The 17,583-nt window shown below is 41.3% G+C and overlaps 1 protein-coding gene across 11 annotated transcripts in view; it reads left to right on the top strand.

Annotated features, from left to right (window-relative positions):
• The window catches only part of ZNF385B (zinc finger protein 385B), a 473,021-nt gene that overhangs the window by 205,191 nt on the left and 250,247 nt on the right, over positions 1-17,583 (top strand). The window contains exon 1 of one of the 11 annotated variants that reach the window (XM_008258799.4): positions 1,374-5,644. The exons of the other annotated variants lie outside the window; for them this stretch is intronic. Coding sequence (XP_008257021.2) covers positions 5,608-5,644 — 37 coding nt within the window. The 5' untranslated portion in view covers positions 1,374-5,607. Of the gene's footprint in view, positions 1-1,373; positions 5,645-17,583 lie in introns of those variants that run through there. 11 annotated transcript variants of the gene reach the window in all.

Consider the following 17,583-nt stretch of genomic DNA (forward strand, 5'->3'; position numbering starts at 1 on the left):
ATTGTTTTTATTAGTTACCAAGCTATGAGAACTTTGAAATTGTAAAGTGCTTTTAAATTATTCATTAAACATCTCTGTATCAGAATTCATTATTGTATTATTCTCTCCATTTCCAAGATGAGTCAATTTACTTGTTCATAAGAGAGAGCCTATAAGGGATGGAAGATCATAATTCATGTTTCCCTGGTGCTCATTCAAGTAGAGAACAGTTAGAAGTTGAGACATGATGGCTGTGTTTCTTGCCCTCCTCACAGCTATTATCCAGGAAACCTGAGGGTACTGGGAGTGCCTCACCAATGGAGTGAGGGGTGGGTGGGAAGAGTCACTACTGGAGGTGAGCCTCCGTTCTCAAGTATGTTATCTTGCAGGTGTGCCTTGGTTGAAAAGGTTAGGAGACTTCTCTTGGGATACCTTAATGAATATGGACCACATTATGTACCCCTATATTTCTCAGGGGAAATAATGCCAAAATTGTGCCTGACAAGAGGTGTTCTGAACAGGTACATCTCAAACTTAAAAAGGCAGGTTCTGATCAGTAGCTCCTAAGCAGAGACCAAGAATGTACTTTCTAAAAAGCTCCCAGGAGATGATGCTGTTGGTACAGGGACCACACTGAGTCTCCAGCATTCACATGGTCCCGGCTCCAGGACCCCTCAGGACACTCAAGACGGAAGACCAGAAAACTGGCTGAGCATGGGAGGAGGCACGTAGTTCTATCTGGGAACAAAAAGGTGTGGAGGAAGCTCCAGCAGGCACAGGGGGAAGGGCAATAACTGTGGATAATTGATAGGGTCAGGATCCCTGGAAAATCTTCTGCTGAAAATAGGCTTGTTTTATTTGAGAGAAGATCTCTCAGAAGGTTGCTAATGTTGGGACAAGTAAATGAGAAACTGTATTTACATAGAGACATGAAAGACAATGTTAGCAGCAAGTTTTTACTTGGAAAGTAAGAAAGAAATACATGTATCAAAATGCAGTGATGCACCTGAAACCAAAGCATGTCATAATGTGAAGTGGTACTCAAACCTGAGGCACTTAGAATTAATCTGATAGCCTTGGGCAAAACAGGACTGATCAAGATTATCAACAAGGTGCGCTGAGGAAAGAAGAGCTTGTAGCAGTAATGGACAGCCAGGTTTTTTTTGTTTGTTTGTTTGTTTTGTTTTTTTGTTTTGGACAGGCAGAGTGGACAGTGAGAGAGAGAGAGACAGAGAGACAGGTCTTCCTTTTTGCCATTGGTTCACCCTCCAATGGCCACCACGGTTGGCGCGCTGCAGCCAGCGCATCGCGCTGATCCAGAGCCAGGAGCCAGGTGCTTCTCCTGGTCTCCCATGCGGGTACAGGGCCCAAGCACTTGGGCCATCCTCCACTGCCCTCCCGGGCCATAGCAGAGAGCTGGCCTGGAAAAGGGGCAACCGGGACAGAATCCGGCGCCCCGACCGGGACTAGAACCCGGTGTGCCGCGCTGCAAGGCGGAGGATTAGCCTAGTGAGCCACGGCGCCGGCCAATAGCCAGTTTTAAAGTCTATGCAAAGGATGGAGGAGACAGAAGGGATGTATGTGGTGACAAGACCTGCTCAGGGAAGAACTGGAACTAAGGATTTGTAGGGGACCTGGAATGTCCCTTGGACCCCCCCCCCCCATTTTATACTTGCCTATGAGCAGACTGAGGTCCACAAAAGCTAAACTATGTGCACAGTCACTCAGTAGGGAGCAGAGCAGTGACATTTTGAGCATTACCAGATATAGCAAATAAAAAGAGTGTCCAGTTCAATTTGAATTTCAGATCACCAACAAAAATAATTTTAGTATAATTATGTTTAATGGACATCTCTTGTCAGGCACCATATGACATTTTATACTAAAAATTATTTGTTGACCTGAAATGCACTTTTATTTGGGAAACTTATGTAGCAGTAGACTCATTGAAAATTTGGTGCTTTTTAATAGATAGTGACAGCTAAGATGTGGACAGTGCATTAAGCTTCATCAACCTCATACTTAGAACACAAGCTTCGTCAGGATGTGTACTTTGTTCCCCACAGTTTCGCCAATAATTGAGATCAGTGCAGGCCCTCGGTACTTACTGAGTGAGGGGATGGAGGTGTGGTAGTGTTGAAGATCATGGCATGGAAAAAGATAGACATGCTAAAGAGCAGAATGACCTTTAGGTGTTTGTTCATAAATATATTTGCTGTGGCTGTTTCATTTTTATGTCACATAGCAGACCTTGAGCAAACTTCTCAAGAATGGTAGCTCTGGAAAATATGGTACAAAAATAGGTAAGACTTTGAAAGTGGGGTTTTGAGTCCTATTAGTGTTTGAGTGTCCTATACTGCTTGTTTATTAGACTCTTCACAGGTAATTCTTAGGACTTCAAATGATTAATAGCTTCAGGATTTAAAGTGTGGCATGAAGCACAGTTTGATGTGACTTAGAATATGTTCCTGAAAAGAAAGAAAACACTTGAGAGCTCATTTTTCACCAAAGGGAGCTATACCAGCCGTGCTGACTGCTAGAGTCTCTCAAGCTGCAGCCTTCCGGCCAGCAAGGTGGGTGCAGGTGGAGTGGACCGGAGAAGTCTTTGTTTGTCTAGACCTAAATCACTGCTAAGGGGGCTGATTGGGCTCACCCAGATTTAGGCACTTCTGATAAAGTAACAATTTTTTTTTTTGAGAATTTTAAGATGAGGCTTGTGGTGAGAAAGAATTTGATGACGTACAACTGTCATTTGTTAAAATGTTACTTTGAGCAAGCTCATATCCATATCCACACTCTCATCAGAATCCTGTGAAGAAGGTTTTGTGGGTCCTGGTTTTCAGATGGGAACTTTGAGACACAGAAAAAAATAAGCAACTCGAGAGAGTAAGTGGTGAAAGTGGGATTTGATCTCAAGTGTTTCTGTTGTGCCACATTGAGTATCAACTCAGAATAATAGGATTCTTCAAAACTTGTGTTGCTGTATCTCATCCCCTCAAAAAAATTGTCTGTGGAACTCATTCCGAATGTGTCATATTACCATGAATCTAGCTTTGAGTTTACATGAGGATAATCAATATCCTCTAACCCAAGATTGTTAGTCTGATGTCTTAGTTCTCACATATTTTTTTTTCTTCTCCTCTGCCTCCTTCAGGAGGGGAACACAGGCCCTCTTTTCCTTTTCTCATTGTGCAGTTAGCACTTTACATGAGTCTGTTGGTTGGTGTCTGGACATATGGCAGATGACTTCCTAGAATAAATGATGAGAGTTTAATGAAGGGAATATTTTCAAAGTTCTGAGCAGGGTTAAGAGATGGAAGAGATAGAATCCCTGAAGGTCAGTCTCATGGGCGCACCTCAGGGTAGAGACTGTCCGTTGCATAGGGCCTCACTGCCTTGTCTGTGTAGCCCAGTGCACTTACTTTCCCTTCTCTGCATTCTTGTCCGTGTTCTTCCTTGTCCCTCCCAGCTGCTCTCTCATGCTGCTGTTCCCTGTGTGCCCTGCTCTGCACCCAGCTGCCTAGGACTCTGTTTCTGCTGAACTCCTGGTGTTTCCTGCCTCTGTTTCCCAGTCCATAGAAGGATGCATCCTCTGGTGCAGGTCTCACTAAGATGTCCTTCCTGGGTTCACGCATTGTACCTGTCACACTGTCAGCGAAGTGCTTATCTGCTCACCATACTTCATAGTGTTCAAGTCCTAGAAGTATCTCTCCCAATGACATGCTTCTGGGACATTAAGAAGACTTTGTGTCCGTGACAATGCTGATTTCCCATGACATTTCTTTCTCAGTAATTCTGTTTATTTGCTTATGCACTGAAGTATAGTTACTGACATAGGACTCTGCACATATGGAATGGAACCTCACTGAGTTTGGGGCAATTTCATATACATCTTATCACCTGAAAGCATAAGAAGAATTCTCTTCACATGCTCATATTCAGTGTATCTTAATAGGTTAATTGTTACAATAAAATGCAAGAAATTGGAACTACAAAGTATATTTTTTAAAAAATCTAATCTTTTTTCTTAATTGGCAGATAAAGTTATATGTGTTTATTATGGTTCCCAGGGGCTAGAGCTTCTGGGTGAGGGAGGCTTTAGAAGATGTTTGCTTAAAGAATACAAAACTTCACTTAGAAGGAAGGAATATTTCAGAGAGACCTATTGTGAAACATGATGATTGTAGTTAATAACAATGCACTGTATTCTCAAAAATGCTAAAAATGTGGATATTAAGTATCCTGTGGCAAATCTGTTGCAGGAATAGTAGAAGTCCCCAAAGTCCCAAATATTTATTATGCAGTGGAGTCCAAGACACATTTGGCACAGCTTCAGAGCACTGGCGCTCAGAGAACATAGTCCAACAATGAGAGAGCCTTTTCTTTCCTTTTTAAATAAAGCGGTTTTTACTTTCCTTGAATATTTCTGACGGGAATAAAGGAAACAGCATTCCAGGAAATTCCCTTTATCCTTCTTAGTACTTCTATTTCTAGGTGCACCCTTCAGTTCTTATCTTCCCCAAACCCCTGCCCTTCCTTACTCTCTACTCCTTCCCCTTTCTTTCATTTCAGGACCACAAATGTTCTGGTGAACTTGCCTGGCAACAGAACCGGAGGGCAGAGAAGGGAAAGACGTTACTGGCAGAGTCAGAGCCCTTAGACAGAGGATGAGAAAATTCTTCCTAGTGTTCACACCAAATCTGTAGGGTAGGTGGCACCAGCCCTGCGTTACAGATGAATAAGTTAAAACACAGATCTATGATTAGAACTCGTTATAATTCTAAAGTGTGTGTGCCCTTTTCATAACTAATATTAGTAGGGTATCTCTCAGCAGTTGAAAAAACTCTTTTACCGGTCCTTTGGGTAACTATCATGCAAGTCTCATTTTAAATTTTAATAAAAACCCAATGAGATAGAAGTTTTGTTACCATCACTTAATGAGTGAGGATTCTGAGATTCATAGGAGGCTTGGGCAACTTGCTGGCCAGAGCGCTCCTACACATCAGAGCCACAGCTGAAACCCAGGTCCATCTAACTCTGTAGCTGCCCTCTGAATCATTGCTCAGTAACCCCATGACGCCTACTTTATAACATTACGAACCAGGCACCTAACGTTAATATGACCGTATTAGCTTCTCAATTAGCAGCTGGATGATTCTAGATTATTCAGCAGGAAGGTTATTTGTAATACGTGAGAAAGAGTTGGCAGGACCAACTCTGGTACTGGTTGAAGTAATGCAGATCAGTTACTGAAGCTGGGCTGGAGCCAGAGAGGCAGTGCCCACAATTTTGCAACAGAGAAATAGGTGATTTATTATGTGATTCAGGAGAATCACAAATAGTGGGTGACTCTGGGAACCAGGAACTAAAAGATGGCTTACAACCAAGGTGATGTTTATTAATTGGCCTATTCTTGGATTTGGATGATACTGAAGATTCAAATCATTCTTTTAAAGAGAATCTAGTCAAGATCATCTTCTGCCGAAGGAGTTTCCGATAGTTTAATCATTTCCTTCACAACTGACTCCTGTTTAGTGCTAACAGGACACTCGGACATCCCTGGGCATTTTTGATGGTTCTTCAACATGCCAAAGCATAGCGTATGAAGAAGCGAGGGAAGTTTCCTGCATGGCTTTAAAGTATGGCTGTGATAACTCTGTGGAAGGTGGGTTCTGTCATTGAAATTATCCTACAGATTCTGAAATGAATAGAATGTGGATGTATCTTGATGAGACAGTATAAATTTTGGCTTGCCTAGTCAGTTGCCTCAAGAGAGAATTGACACACGTGAGTAAGTTGTGAAATAGTTCTCAGAAGCCCACAGATTAACTGTCCTGTAGGCTTCAGGTGATTGCCTGAGACGCAGATTTCCAAACAGAAGTTCAGTCTTGTTGGAGAAAGGCATTCAGTTTTAGTAGAGTAGGAGAATTTTAAATGTTGGAATATTTTGGACACATACTTCTGACATGATTTCATGAAGTGTTTGGTTATTTCTGTTTCTTTCCTGGTGTGTGGGGAGCACTAGTTGGGAGAATCATGCTTTGGGAATCAAGGAAAGCTGTCCTAAATCACACACTCAAACCTTGCCCTGTCTCCCAGCCAGTCGTCCAGTCCTTTACCCCTGTGCCTCTCCTACAGCCTCTAACTCTGCCAGTGAAGTTGAGACTCAGGGATTCAAGTCTATCAAAGAACAGTTGGTGCAACACAGATTCTTTTCCTTAAGTCAACTTTTATTATAAATCCTCCCTTTTCCAGCCTAACATCTAAGTATCACCTTCACTGAATTTTTATAACATTTGGGGCACTGTGTCAAGCACTCAGAATGCAGATTCTGAGGTTTTCCAGAAGCTCACAGCGTGGGGCAGTGTTTCCTGGAGGAGTGGTCCTCACATCACACCTCAGCGCTGCTGCTGTGTCTGTGTGTGAATAACTTAGATTCCCCGTCACTAAGGATGCTCATGGGATCAGAACCTCCACAAGGTGAGGGAGTAGATGTTTCTCACTGGAGCTGTTGTGAGAGACAACAACCTGAGCAGAACTGACCTTAACACAAGGTAACATGATGATATCAGCACTAAATAAAGGGAAGGGTGCATATTTATGTAAATAGGTTTGTATGCTATACTACCACATTAGCTGAAGGTTTTTCCTAATGACCTTTGATTCAAGTGAGCAAGTGAAAGGAAGTGCATGTGTGTGAAGGGAGAGATGGTGCTGAAAGGGAAAAAGGAGAGGAGCTGGGCTCTACTCCCTTTGTGATTGCCAGAGGCCAGCTAGGTGGGTGTCTTCCATGCTGTCTACACTAGGACCTGCTGGCCGTTGGTGCCAGCTAACGGAAAATATGTGTGATGGTATGTGTGGTCTATCCTCGATATCTACATTTTGTCTGGAATCGTATCAGAATTACTTTTTTACTAAACATAGTTTGCTTTCCAAAAACATGTGGTGTTTAACATCCAGAGGTAGATTAAGTTTTAGCTCTATGGGCTAAGCCCATCAAAGGAGAAGAGAGAACTGGTATGTGCAGGGCATGTGCTGTATGTTGGGCCCTGTGCTGGACACTTTAAATGTACTCATTTGTGAGTAATCGAAATTGTGCTGTCCATACAGACAGGATGATTGCACTCTCTATACTCAATCTGTAGTCTAGGAACAGGTCATGACTTCCATTTCTCCTTCTGCAAGATTATGTAACTAGGGTATTTTTAATTAGGAAGGCAATGATGCTGATGCCAAGGAATTCAATACAATGAACATTTTATTATTAGAGATAAAAATTAATCCTCAATTCCTTTGGCCTTTTAATTGTTAACTGTGGGATCAGTCAAATGTGGAGGCTAAAGAAGCATCAAGGGATAATGTAATTGCAACTCTTCAAACAGTTGTATCTGTCTGGAGAATGAAGACTGATGAGCTGGAAAACAGATCTCATTGTCTCAGTAGTAGAGTTACGGGCTTTGCCAGTGGCTATGAAGAGCTTCTCTGAGAAACTTTTTACCAAAAGAAAAAAAAAAAAAAGATGGATACTCGTTAGATGAAGAAAATTTAATTCAGCCACTTTTCACTAAGCAAGGCCAGAAACTCTAATTCCCAAGTTCATAGTTGGCTAAAAACCCCAGAGCAGTAATTATCCTTTTTTCAATTTTTCTGATAGAAAACTCTTCAATTATGTATAGACAAGGGGAAAATTATGGTAAAAAGCAGAGGTACTTTGTCCTTTTTAAAGAGCACTAGGAAAACAGAGACCATATAACAATGTTAAGAGATAATTATATTAAATGAGTTAAGCATTTTGAATTATCTCAGAAGATGTTAAATTACTTTCAGTATTGCCATTTCCCTTAAAGTGCTTAAAATTTTAATTCAGAAAATAAACTTGCATTTGGTATTTATTTACGTTTCCTGAATCTTCAGGGAAAGCTGATTGCCTTGGCATTCTTGGCCATCCCTTGTGGAAGGAGGTTATTCTGTGGATGAGCCAGGGAGTATCTTTTGCTCAAAGCACCAATGAATGTTTGAAATGAGGTGTGGTGTGTCTGTCACGCTGTTAGGAAGAGTGATCTGTTGCTTCACTGTTGATTGAGATGTTCTTTGACAGGCAACCTTTGCATGAGCATTGTTTTTTCTACCTTCCTCGTTCATATAGGAGGTAGCTGTGAGCATAAATGGTTGAGGCCGTGGCATTTGTGGATAAATGTAAGAGGGAATGCCTTCCTCTTTGTTAAACCACATAATGGTAGCACATGAACATTTTATGTTTACCTTTTAAAGGGGGGCAAGGTTAGAAGGTGGATTTCAGTCCCCCAACTCCTATTTTGGTATGACGTGCATAGCGTTTCTTGTTATTGGTGGCTGAGCAGAGAACAAGGATGTCAGGTGTTTACCTAAACAAGTTAAAATGGAAGCAGCAGCCCAGCTGTGGTCTACCGTGCACTGAATGCTGCATCTGTGTGTCCAGGAACTGTTTCTAATCTGGGCACAAAGGTGATTCAGAACACACATTTAGAATGGTTAGCCATAGTCACGGCACTTTGCATAATTTTGACCTAATGTGGGCTCCTGCTAGCAGACCAATGAATCTATGGGAGGCCTCTGAGGCCTAGATCTTTTCAACAAGGTTGTATGTGTTCATTATTACTACTGTGAGGAGGCTGGAAAGTCTGTAAATGTGGAAAACTGTTCTTCCTTAATTCAGTAACTGCTCATTTTAAAGTAAAAGGTAGAGGAATTTCCTATGTGAATGGCACAAAAAAAAAAAAAAAAAAAAAAAAGATGATGATGAAATTGGGAAGCAGGGAAAACTGAAAACAGGAGGGAAAAAAACCCACCATTTTAAGCCCTTAACGTGGTTCATTCACAGTGTTGAAGATAAAGTCGCCAAAACCATGTTAAAGATTTATTGCAGAGTTACAGAGGAGGGAGAGACAGAGAGAGAGGAGAGCTCTTCTATCTGGTGGTTCACTCTCCAAATGGCTGCAAAGGCAGGGGCTGGGCCGAGCTGGAGCCAGAGCCAAGAGCTGCATTTGGTTTCTCCCAGGTGAGTTCAGGGGCTCAAGGACTTGGGCCGTCTTCTGCTGCTGTCCCAGGCCATCAGCAGGGAGCTAAATCAGAAGTGGAGCATCTGGGACTCGAACCAGTGCCCATATGGGATGCTGTCACTGCAGGTGATGACTTAACCTACTATGCCACAGCACAGGCCCCCAAAATGATGTGAAATGAACATTAATTCTTTTAATGGTAACCATAATACATGTTTCTTTTGTTCATAAAACATTTCGACATAAAAAGATAAGAGAAATGAAATGTGCACAGCCGCCCCTGTAGTCTCCTTCCGCCCCTCAGAGAGAGCTGTTAGCCACCAGCGTGTCGTCGTAGGTCTGTGTGCGGCGATGGAGGACATTTCTTTTAATGAAATATCTACTATTTGGTAGATATCTTTTGTCCCGCTTCACTATTTGCCATGATTTGTTTGTAAGTCAGGAGGAGACCCTCTGCAAGAGGGACAGCAGGAAGGAAGCTGGGATCTCCCATAACCAGGCTGCTCCTCCGTCAGCAATTGCCCCCAGCGCTTTAGGGCTGACCCTGCTGGACAGCACTGGAGTTCTGATCGCAGGTATGACTTTCAAAGGCCCAAAGGACAGACTCCGCCTCCCGGGGCAGTCAATTAAACAGAAAAACAAACAAAGGATTAGAGACCGCTACTAGGTTAGTGTGTGTTCTCTTCATGTATTCAGGAAGAATAAAAACTCAGTGAAATGATCACAAATCCAAGGACTACGATGGCGATTACATAGGCCTGTGGTGTAATCACTCTGCATTCTAGTCAGTGGGTTGGTTCAGAGGCAGACAGACAGTAAGAAAGCAAAAGGCTCCAGAATGTGGGAAATGAACAAGGAAACCACTGCTAGGGCTTTGGAATCAGAACATAAGGGATCAGCAATAAGGGATAAAAAAGATCAATTTTTAAAATAACAGTATATTTACTTTGTAGTCATAATAAAAACAGTGGGAGATGGAAGGAAGCTGAGGGAGAAGGATGTATAGACCCAGCAAATCATGTCAGCCTCCACGCAGACACAGAGAGGTCATCACAGAAAGCGGGGCAGGAGTTAAAAGCAGCGTTCTTGGGCTGCTTAGAGGGAGTGGGTCACAGAAGAGGGTGACGGGGAACTGACACACTACAACAAGGAAAACAGGTCCTGCTGATACAGGAAAATGCTGCCAGAAATCAGTTGTTGCTGTCATATATTGAAAGCTCCAGGAGCCCTGAGGCTCAGGGATTCCTTGCTCCACCCTGTCGCGTGTGCATAAAGGCCCTTCAGTGGCATCAGGCACACAGAAGGACTGATTGAGGATAAGCTTAGAATGTTATTCATTTACCCAGCCACATACCGTCCTGCAACAGCTCCTCACTCACAGTGTTATTTTTCATGGCTACAGAGAGTCTGGTTTTATGAATGTGTCATGAGTAATTTAATGAGTTTTTATGATTGGACATTTATGCTATAGAAAGTTTTTTTACTGTTACAAATTATGCTGCCACAAATATCCTTACGGGTAAATTTACAAGCTTGCAGGGATGTCATTGTTGTTTCCTCTGAACCATTCCTTTAAATCGAGTCGCTCCTTCGAAGATGAGACGGCTAACACATTGTTTATGAACTTCTGAATTTTTTTTCTAATAATGTGGGTCATGTTAATTAAGTCATATGAACCCTTTTCCTCGATACTTGTTATAATCAGAGGTATGCAATTTTAAAATACCAGGTGGAATTTAAAGCTATATTCTATAGGGACCAAAGAGTAAACTACCCAGAATGACTATTGTCATAAAATTATTTTATTATCAAAGTACTACAATCTGTTTTTCTAACTACTATCTAAAATGTTTCGGTCTTCCATTCTTTTTATTATATAGCCACTAGAAAGGAAACTAACAATTCTTTCTGTGTCTAGGACTGGAATAATCAACCAGAGAGCTTCAGAACACAAGACCTCTGAACAGTTCAGTCACGTTAATATACTTTAGTTTGAAAACAACAACCAAACCAAATACTGTTCACTTATTTTAAAGTTTGTGGCAATATTTAAGAAGGTATAAAACATTCACACATATTATTTGACACACAGGAAATTACAAATGAATGGAAAATAACATTTTATTGACCTCATCAAGCTTTCTGGAAAATAGCAGTGCCAGTTTTCAGTATGTTCAGAATCAAATTAAGAAAACCAGTTATTTGAATTGTAGATAATTTATTCTTGTTCCATTATTATAAATGGTTGCATGTATAAAGGAGCAGCAGTCCATGGATCAAGAATTGAAGTGTTAAAGTGAACTCTGCCACTTTCTAGATGTGTGAGCTTGGAGGACACAATGTAACCGCTTCTGAGTCTCAGTTTATCTGTTCTTTTAAAACACATCTTTCAGTGCTTCTTACCTCTCACTGAGTCAGTACGAGTACTGAGATAATTCGTGCACTGCTGTTTGCTCACAGTATTGCTTCCTGCTTTTCTTGATTGTAACGTATTTTGTCTCAAGACCTTAGGATCAAAAAGGAAGAACAGGGAAGGTGAAGAATGGAGGAAGATTCATAAAAGATGAATATTGGCCAGCGCCATGGCTCACTAGGCGAATCCTCCACCTTGCGGCGCCGGCACACCGGGTTCTAGTCCCGGTTGGGGCGCCAGATTCTGTCCCAGTTGTCCCATTCCAGGCCAGCTCTCTGCTGTGGCCCGGGAGTGCAGTGGAGGATGGCCCAAGTCCTTGGGCCCTGCACCCCATGGGAGACCAGGAGAAGCACCTGGCTCCTGGCTTCGGATCAGGGCGGTGCGCCGGCTGCAGGGCGCCAGCCGCAGCTGCCATTGGGGGGTGAACCAACGGAAAAGGGAAGACCTTTCTCTCTGTCTCTCTCTCACTGTCCACTCTGCCTGTCAAAAAAAAAAAAAAAACTGAAAGAAAATTAAAGTAAAAAAAGACAAATATTTCAAATAGACTCCACAATGATGCATAATGTTAGCTCAGAAATGCTCCTAAACCATAAGTGTTTTCCTTAATGAATTCTTTTTTTTTGGGGGGGGGGGGTAACATTTTCCTTTTTTTTTTAACTTTTATTTAATGAATATAAATCTCCAAAGTACAGCTTATAGATTACAATGGCTTCCCCCCCATAACTTCCCTCCCACCCACAACCCTCCCCTTTCCCGCTCCCTCTCCCCTTCCATTCACATCAAGATTCATTTTCATTTCTCTTATATACAGAAGATCAGTTTAGTATACACTAAGTAAAGATTTCAACAGTTTGCACCCACATAGCAACACAAAGTGAAAAATACTGTTTGAGTACTAGTTATAGCATTAAATCTCAATGTACAGCACATTAAGGACAGAGATCCTACATGAGGAGTAAGTGCACAGTGACTCCTGTTGTTGACTTAACAAATTGACACTCTTGTTTATGGCGTCAGTAATCACCCTATGCTCCAGTCATGAGTTTCCAAGGCTATGGAAGCCTTTTGAGTTCACCAACTCTGATCATATTTAGACAAGGTCGTAGTCAGAGTGGAAGTTCTCTCCTCCCTTCAGAGAAAGGTACCTCCTTCTTTGATGACCTGTTCTTTCCACTGGGATCTCACTCGCAGAGACCTTTCATTTAGGTCATTTTTTTTTTTTTTTTTTTTTTTTTTGCCAAAGTGTCTTGGTTTTCCATGCCTGAAATACTCTCATGGGCTTTTCAGCCAAATCCGCGTGCCTTAAAGGCTGATTCTGAGGCCAGACTGCTGTTTAGGACATCTGCCATTCCATGAGTCTGCCATGTATCTCGATTCCCATATTGGATCATTCTCTCCCTTTTTTATTCTATCGGTTAGTATTTGCAGACACTAGTCTTGTTTATGTGATCCCTTTGGTTCTTAGTCCTATCATTATGATCAATTGTGAACTGAAATTGATCACCGGGACTAGTGAGATGGCATTGGTACATGCCACCTTGATGGGATTGAATTGGAATCCCCTGGCACATTTCTAACTCTACCTTTTGGGGCAAGTCAGCTTGAGCATGTCCCCAATTGTACATCTCTTCCCTCTCTTATTCCCACTCTTATATTTAACAGTTTCAACACTTAAGTTTCAACACTTATTTAAGTTTCAACACTTAAGGATAACTGTGTATTAATTACAGAATTCAACCAATAGTATGAAGCAGAACAAACAAAAAAATACTAAGAGGGATAACGTATTAAGTTCATCAACAGTCAGGGCTATGCTGATCAAGTCACCGTTTCCCATAGTGTCCATTTCACTTCAACAGGTTTCCTTTTTGGTGCTCGGTTAGTTGTCACCGATCAGGGAGAACATATTATATTTGTCCCTTTGGGACTGGCAGAGTGAACTCACTCTGCATAATGTTTTCCAGATTCCTCCATTTTGTTGAAAATGACCGGATTTCATTGTTTTTTACTGCTGTATAGTATTCTATAGAGTACATACCCCATGATTTCTTTATCTAGTCTACTGTTGATGGACATTTAGGTTGATTCCAGGTCTTAGCTATTGTGAATTGAGCTGCAATAAACATTAAGGTGTAGTCCGTTTTTTTGTTTCCCAATTTAATTTCCTTTGAGTAAATTCCAAGGAGTGGGATGGCTTGGTTGAACGGTAGGGTTATCTTCAGGTTTCTGAGGAATCTCCAGACTGACTTCCATAGTGGCTTCACCAGTTTGCATTCCCACCAACAGTGGGTTGGTGTCCCTTTTTCCCCACATCCTCTCCAGCATCTATTGTTGGTAGATTTCTGAATGTGAGCCATTCTAACCGGGGTGAGGTGAAACCTCATTGTGGTTTTGATTTGCATTTCCCTGATTGCTATTGATCCTGAACATTTTTTCATGTGTCTGTTGGCCATTTGGATTTCCTCTTTTGAAAAATGTCTATTGAGGTCCTTGGCCCATCTCTTAAGTGGGTTGTTGGTTTTGATCTTGTGGAGTTTCTTGATCTCTTTGTAGATCTGGTTATTAATCCTTTATCTGTTGTGTAGTTTGCAAATATTTTTTCCCATTCTGTCGGTTGCCTCTTCACTCTCCTGATGGTTTCTTTTGCAGTACAGAAACTTCTCAATTTGAAGCAATCCCAATAGTTGATTTTGGCTTTGTCTGACTGTGCTTCTGGGGTCTTTTCCAGGAAATCTTTGCCGGTGCCAATATCTTGCAGGGTTTCTCCAATGTTCTCTAATAATTTGAAGGTGTTGGGTGCTAGATTTAAGTCTTTAATCCACGTTGAGTGGATTTTGTGTAAGGTGTAAGGTAGGGATCTTGCTTCATGGAAATCTGGGTTAATAAATTCTAACAAAGTTAATAGACTTTAGCATCTGCTCCCCAGGTGAAGAAATGGGACACTGCCAGCAGCCAGAAGTTCTCTCTCTTTCCGTCCTAAGCCAATAATCTCCACTCTCTTTCCCAAAGATAACTCTATCTTGACTTCTATCTAGTATTACAGTATAGTTGCTTGGTTTTGAATTTTCTATAAATAGAATGAATGTAGTATATGCTTTAAAGTGAGATGCTGTATATAACTATAGTTGATCTATTACTGATTAGTTTTCCATGGTGCAAATTATCTATTGAGAAACACTGTTTAAAATTAAGAAAGTTTCATTTTACTTATAGTTTAGTGAGATTTTTTTGGTCAAGAATAAATGTTTCCATTTTCTAAAGTACTTTTTCTACATTGATTGAGAGAGTGGCATGATTTTTTTCCTTTATTCTGTTGAAGTAGTAAAATTAAATTGATTTTAGAATGTTGAAGCCAACCTTGGATTCCTAGAACCAGCAGAACTTTATTTGTTTTGCCTTTTTTTTTTTAATTAAAGGCAGTGAGAAAGACGGTGAAGCCATACATCAGCCAGGTTCATTGGTAGTGAAATTCACTGTAAAGTCATGTGTTTCAAACAAATGAAGGCAAAATGGAGAGAAATCATGAATCAGTCTTAGAATGGTGTTGTATCCAAAACATAAATAGGAAACATACACAGTTTAAAACTGTAAGGACTCACGAGTTTAAAATCGATTAATAAACCATGATTAGGAAAGTAAAATATCTAAGTTTGTCTGAATTGTGATCACTGACATCATAAATAAGAGTGTTAATTGTTAAATCAACAACAGGAGTCACTGTGCACTTGCTCCCCATGTAGGACCTCTGTCCTTAAATGTTATACTATGAGAATTAACGGTAAAACTAGTCTTCAAACAGTACTTTATACTTTGTGTGGGTGCAAACTGTTGAAATCATTACTTAGTATATAGTTGATCTTCTGTATATAAAGATTATTAAAAATGAATCTTAAGAATGGGATGAGAGAGGGAGGAGGAAGTGGGATGGTTTGGGGGGCAGGAGGGCGGGTATGGGGGGGAAGAACTGCTATAATCCAGAAGTTGTACTTATGAAATTTATATTTATTAAATAAAAGAAAAAAAGCTTTTCTGAATTAATTTTTTTCCAGATTAGTAGAAAAGAGACTTAATCTGGAAAATTCAGTGAGAAGACTGAATACCTTAGTCTCTGTCAGCACCTCTGGGCAGCTCTGTCCTAGGCTGACCCTGGCTCAAAGACGCACCTTTGGCCTTGGTCTCTTGCTTTTCTTGGACTCAGGAGACAGTTTCAGCTGGTAATCATTCTGAGCTTCTGGTACAGTTCTAAGCTTCTTACATTTCATTTCAGCTGCTGCTGCTGCCGTTAGCATTATCATGTTGGTAAAGAGGCACAGCTGAATGGTGTCAGTGGATTCTTATTCTCTGAACCCATGGGCAGTTATGCTATCAGGTTGAGTACCCTCCTATCCCTACAGACTTCCACAAGGTTCTGCTTTCCTAAGTGCTATTCAGAAATGTTCAACTAATAAGTGCTTCAGTTGATCCTTAAACCCCATTAATGCCCATGGTTGAAAAATGCCCAAGTTTTACTGAAAATATCTTGAGGCCAAAACATCATTCCTGTGTTGCTTTTAATCGTTTGTTGGTTGCCTTTCTTTCTTTTTATCCCTCTCTTTCCCTTCCTCTGTCTTCGTAGCTACTTTTCTCCTTCCTTCCCTTCCTCTCCTCTCTCCTTCTCCTCCACTTCCTCCCCCTCTCCCCTTCCTTCATCTCCTCTTTTGTCTCCTCCTCCTCCTCCTTCCTCTTTCTCCCTCTCTCTTTCCCCCTTTTTTCCTTTACTCCTTCTATATATTAAACTAACGATAGATATGTGGCTCTTTTCTAACACTTTGAGAATATAAAGAAATAAAAATATGGAGGCATTGTGGCATAGAGGGTAAAGCTGCCACCTGTTATGCTGGCATCCCATATGGGCACTAGTTCAAGTTACAACTGCTCTGCTTCCCATCCAGGCCCCTGCTAACCAAGTGGGAGACCCAGAAGAGGCTCCTGGCTCCTGGCTCTGGTCTGGCCCAGCCTTGGCCATTGTAGCCATCTTAGGAGTGAACCAGCAGATGGAAGATCTGTCTCTCTCTCTCTGTCTCCCCACCCCTCCCTTCTCCCCCATAAATATTTCAAATAAAAATATTTTTAAAATAACTAAAAAGATTTAACTTTACAGAATTTATAATCTAGTTGCAGAGATGTGGGATAAGTTCAAAATGATCAATTTTTATTCATGATGTTGTTTAAGTTCAGAATCACACAGCAATGTATAGCCTGTAAGTCCTAGGTCAATGCCAAGAGAAATTCCTGTGAAAGTGATTAAGTTGGAAGAGTTCCCCAAGAAAACATAACTTAAACTTTCTTGGCCAGCGTCGTGGCTCACTAGGCTAATCCTCCGCCTTGTGGCGCCGGCACACCGGGTTCTAGTCCCGGTCGGGGCACTGGATTCTGTCCTGGTTGCCCCTCTTCCATTCCAGCTCTCTGCTGTGGCCAGGGAGTGCAGTGGAGGATGGCCCAAGTCCTTGGGCCCTGTACCCACATGGGAGACCAGGAAAAAGCACCTGGCTCCTGGCCTCGGATCAGTGTGATGCGCTGGCCGCAGCGTGCCAGCCGTGGCGGCCATTGGAGGGTGAACCAACGGCAAAAGGAAGACCTTTCTCTCTGTCTCTGTCTCTCACTGTCCACTCTGCCTGTCAAAAAGAAAAAAAAAAAAAGAAAAAAAAACTTTCTTAATATTATGGTGCTTTAAAAAACATTTGTAGAAAAAACAAAATGAAAAGATAAGCTTATTTTGGTATAAAAAAATCTTGAAATCAATGCAGTTTTTTTTATATTCACATTTTCTATGAAGATTTGCAGACTCATCATCCCATATAAAAAATAGAGTCACAGAGCGAATAGCTGAGGATACAACTGGCCTTCAAAGGGGCTGAAGAACCCATTCTGTTGATCTGGATTAAGGTCATATATAGTGACAGAAAACCAAAAATAACCATGGATTAAGCAAAAAAGTAATAATTTCTTTTTCATTTAAGTCTAGTTTGTTGTGCTTCAGTGTCTGGCATGATGGTCTGTGCTGTCAGAGTGTCAGAATATTTCTGTTGCTGTACCATCCTCTAGCACAAAGATTTCACTTCTTCATCTTATATGGCTTTTTTGGCACCAGTTACTCTATCTACATTGCAGGCA

Source organism: Oryctolagus cuniculus, chromosome 3 (assembly GCF_964237555.1).
Source record: "Oryctolagus cuniculus chromosome 3, mOryCun1.1, whole genome shotgun sequence".
NCBI classification, from domain to species: Eukaryota; Metazoa; Chordata; class Mammalia; order Lagomorpha; family Leporidae; genus Oryctolagus; species Oryctolagus cuniculus.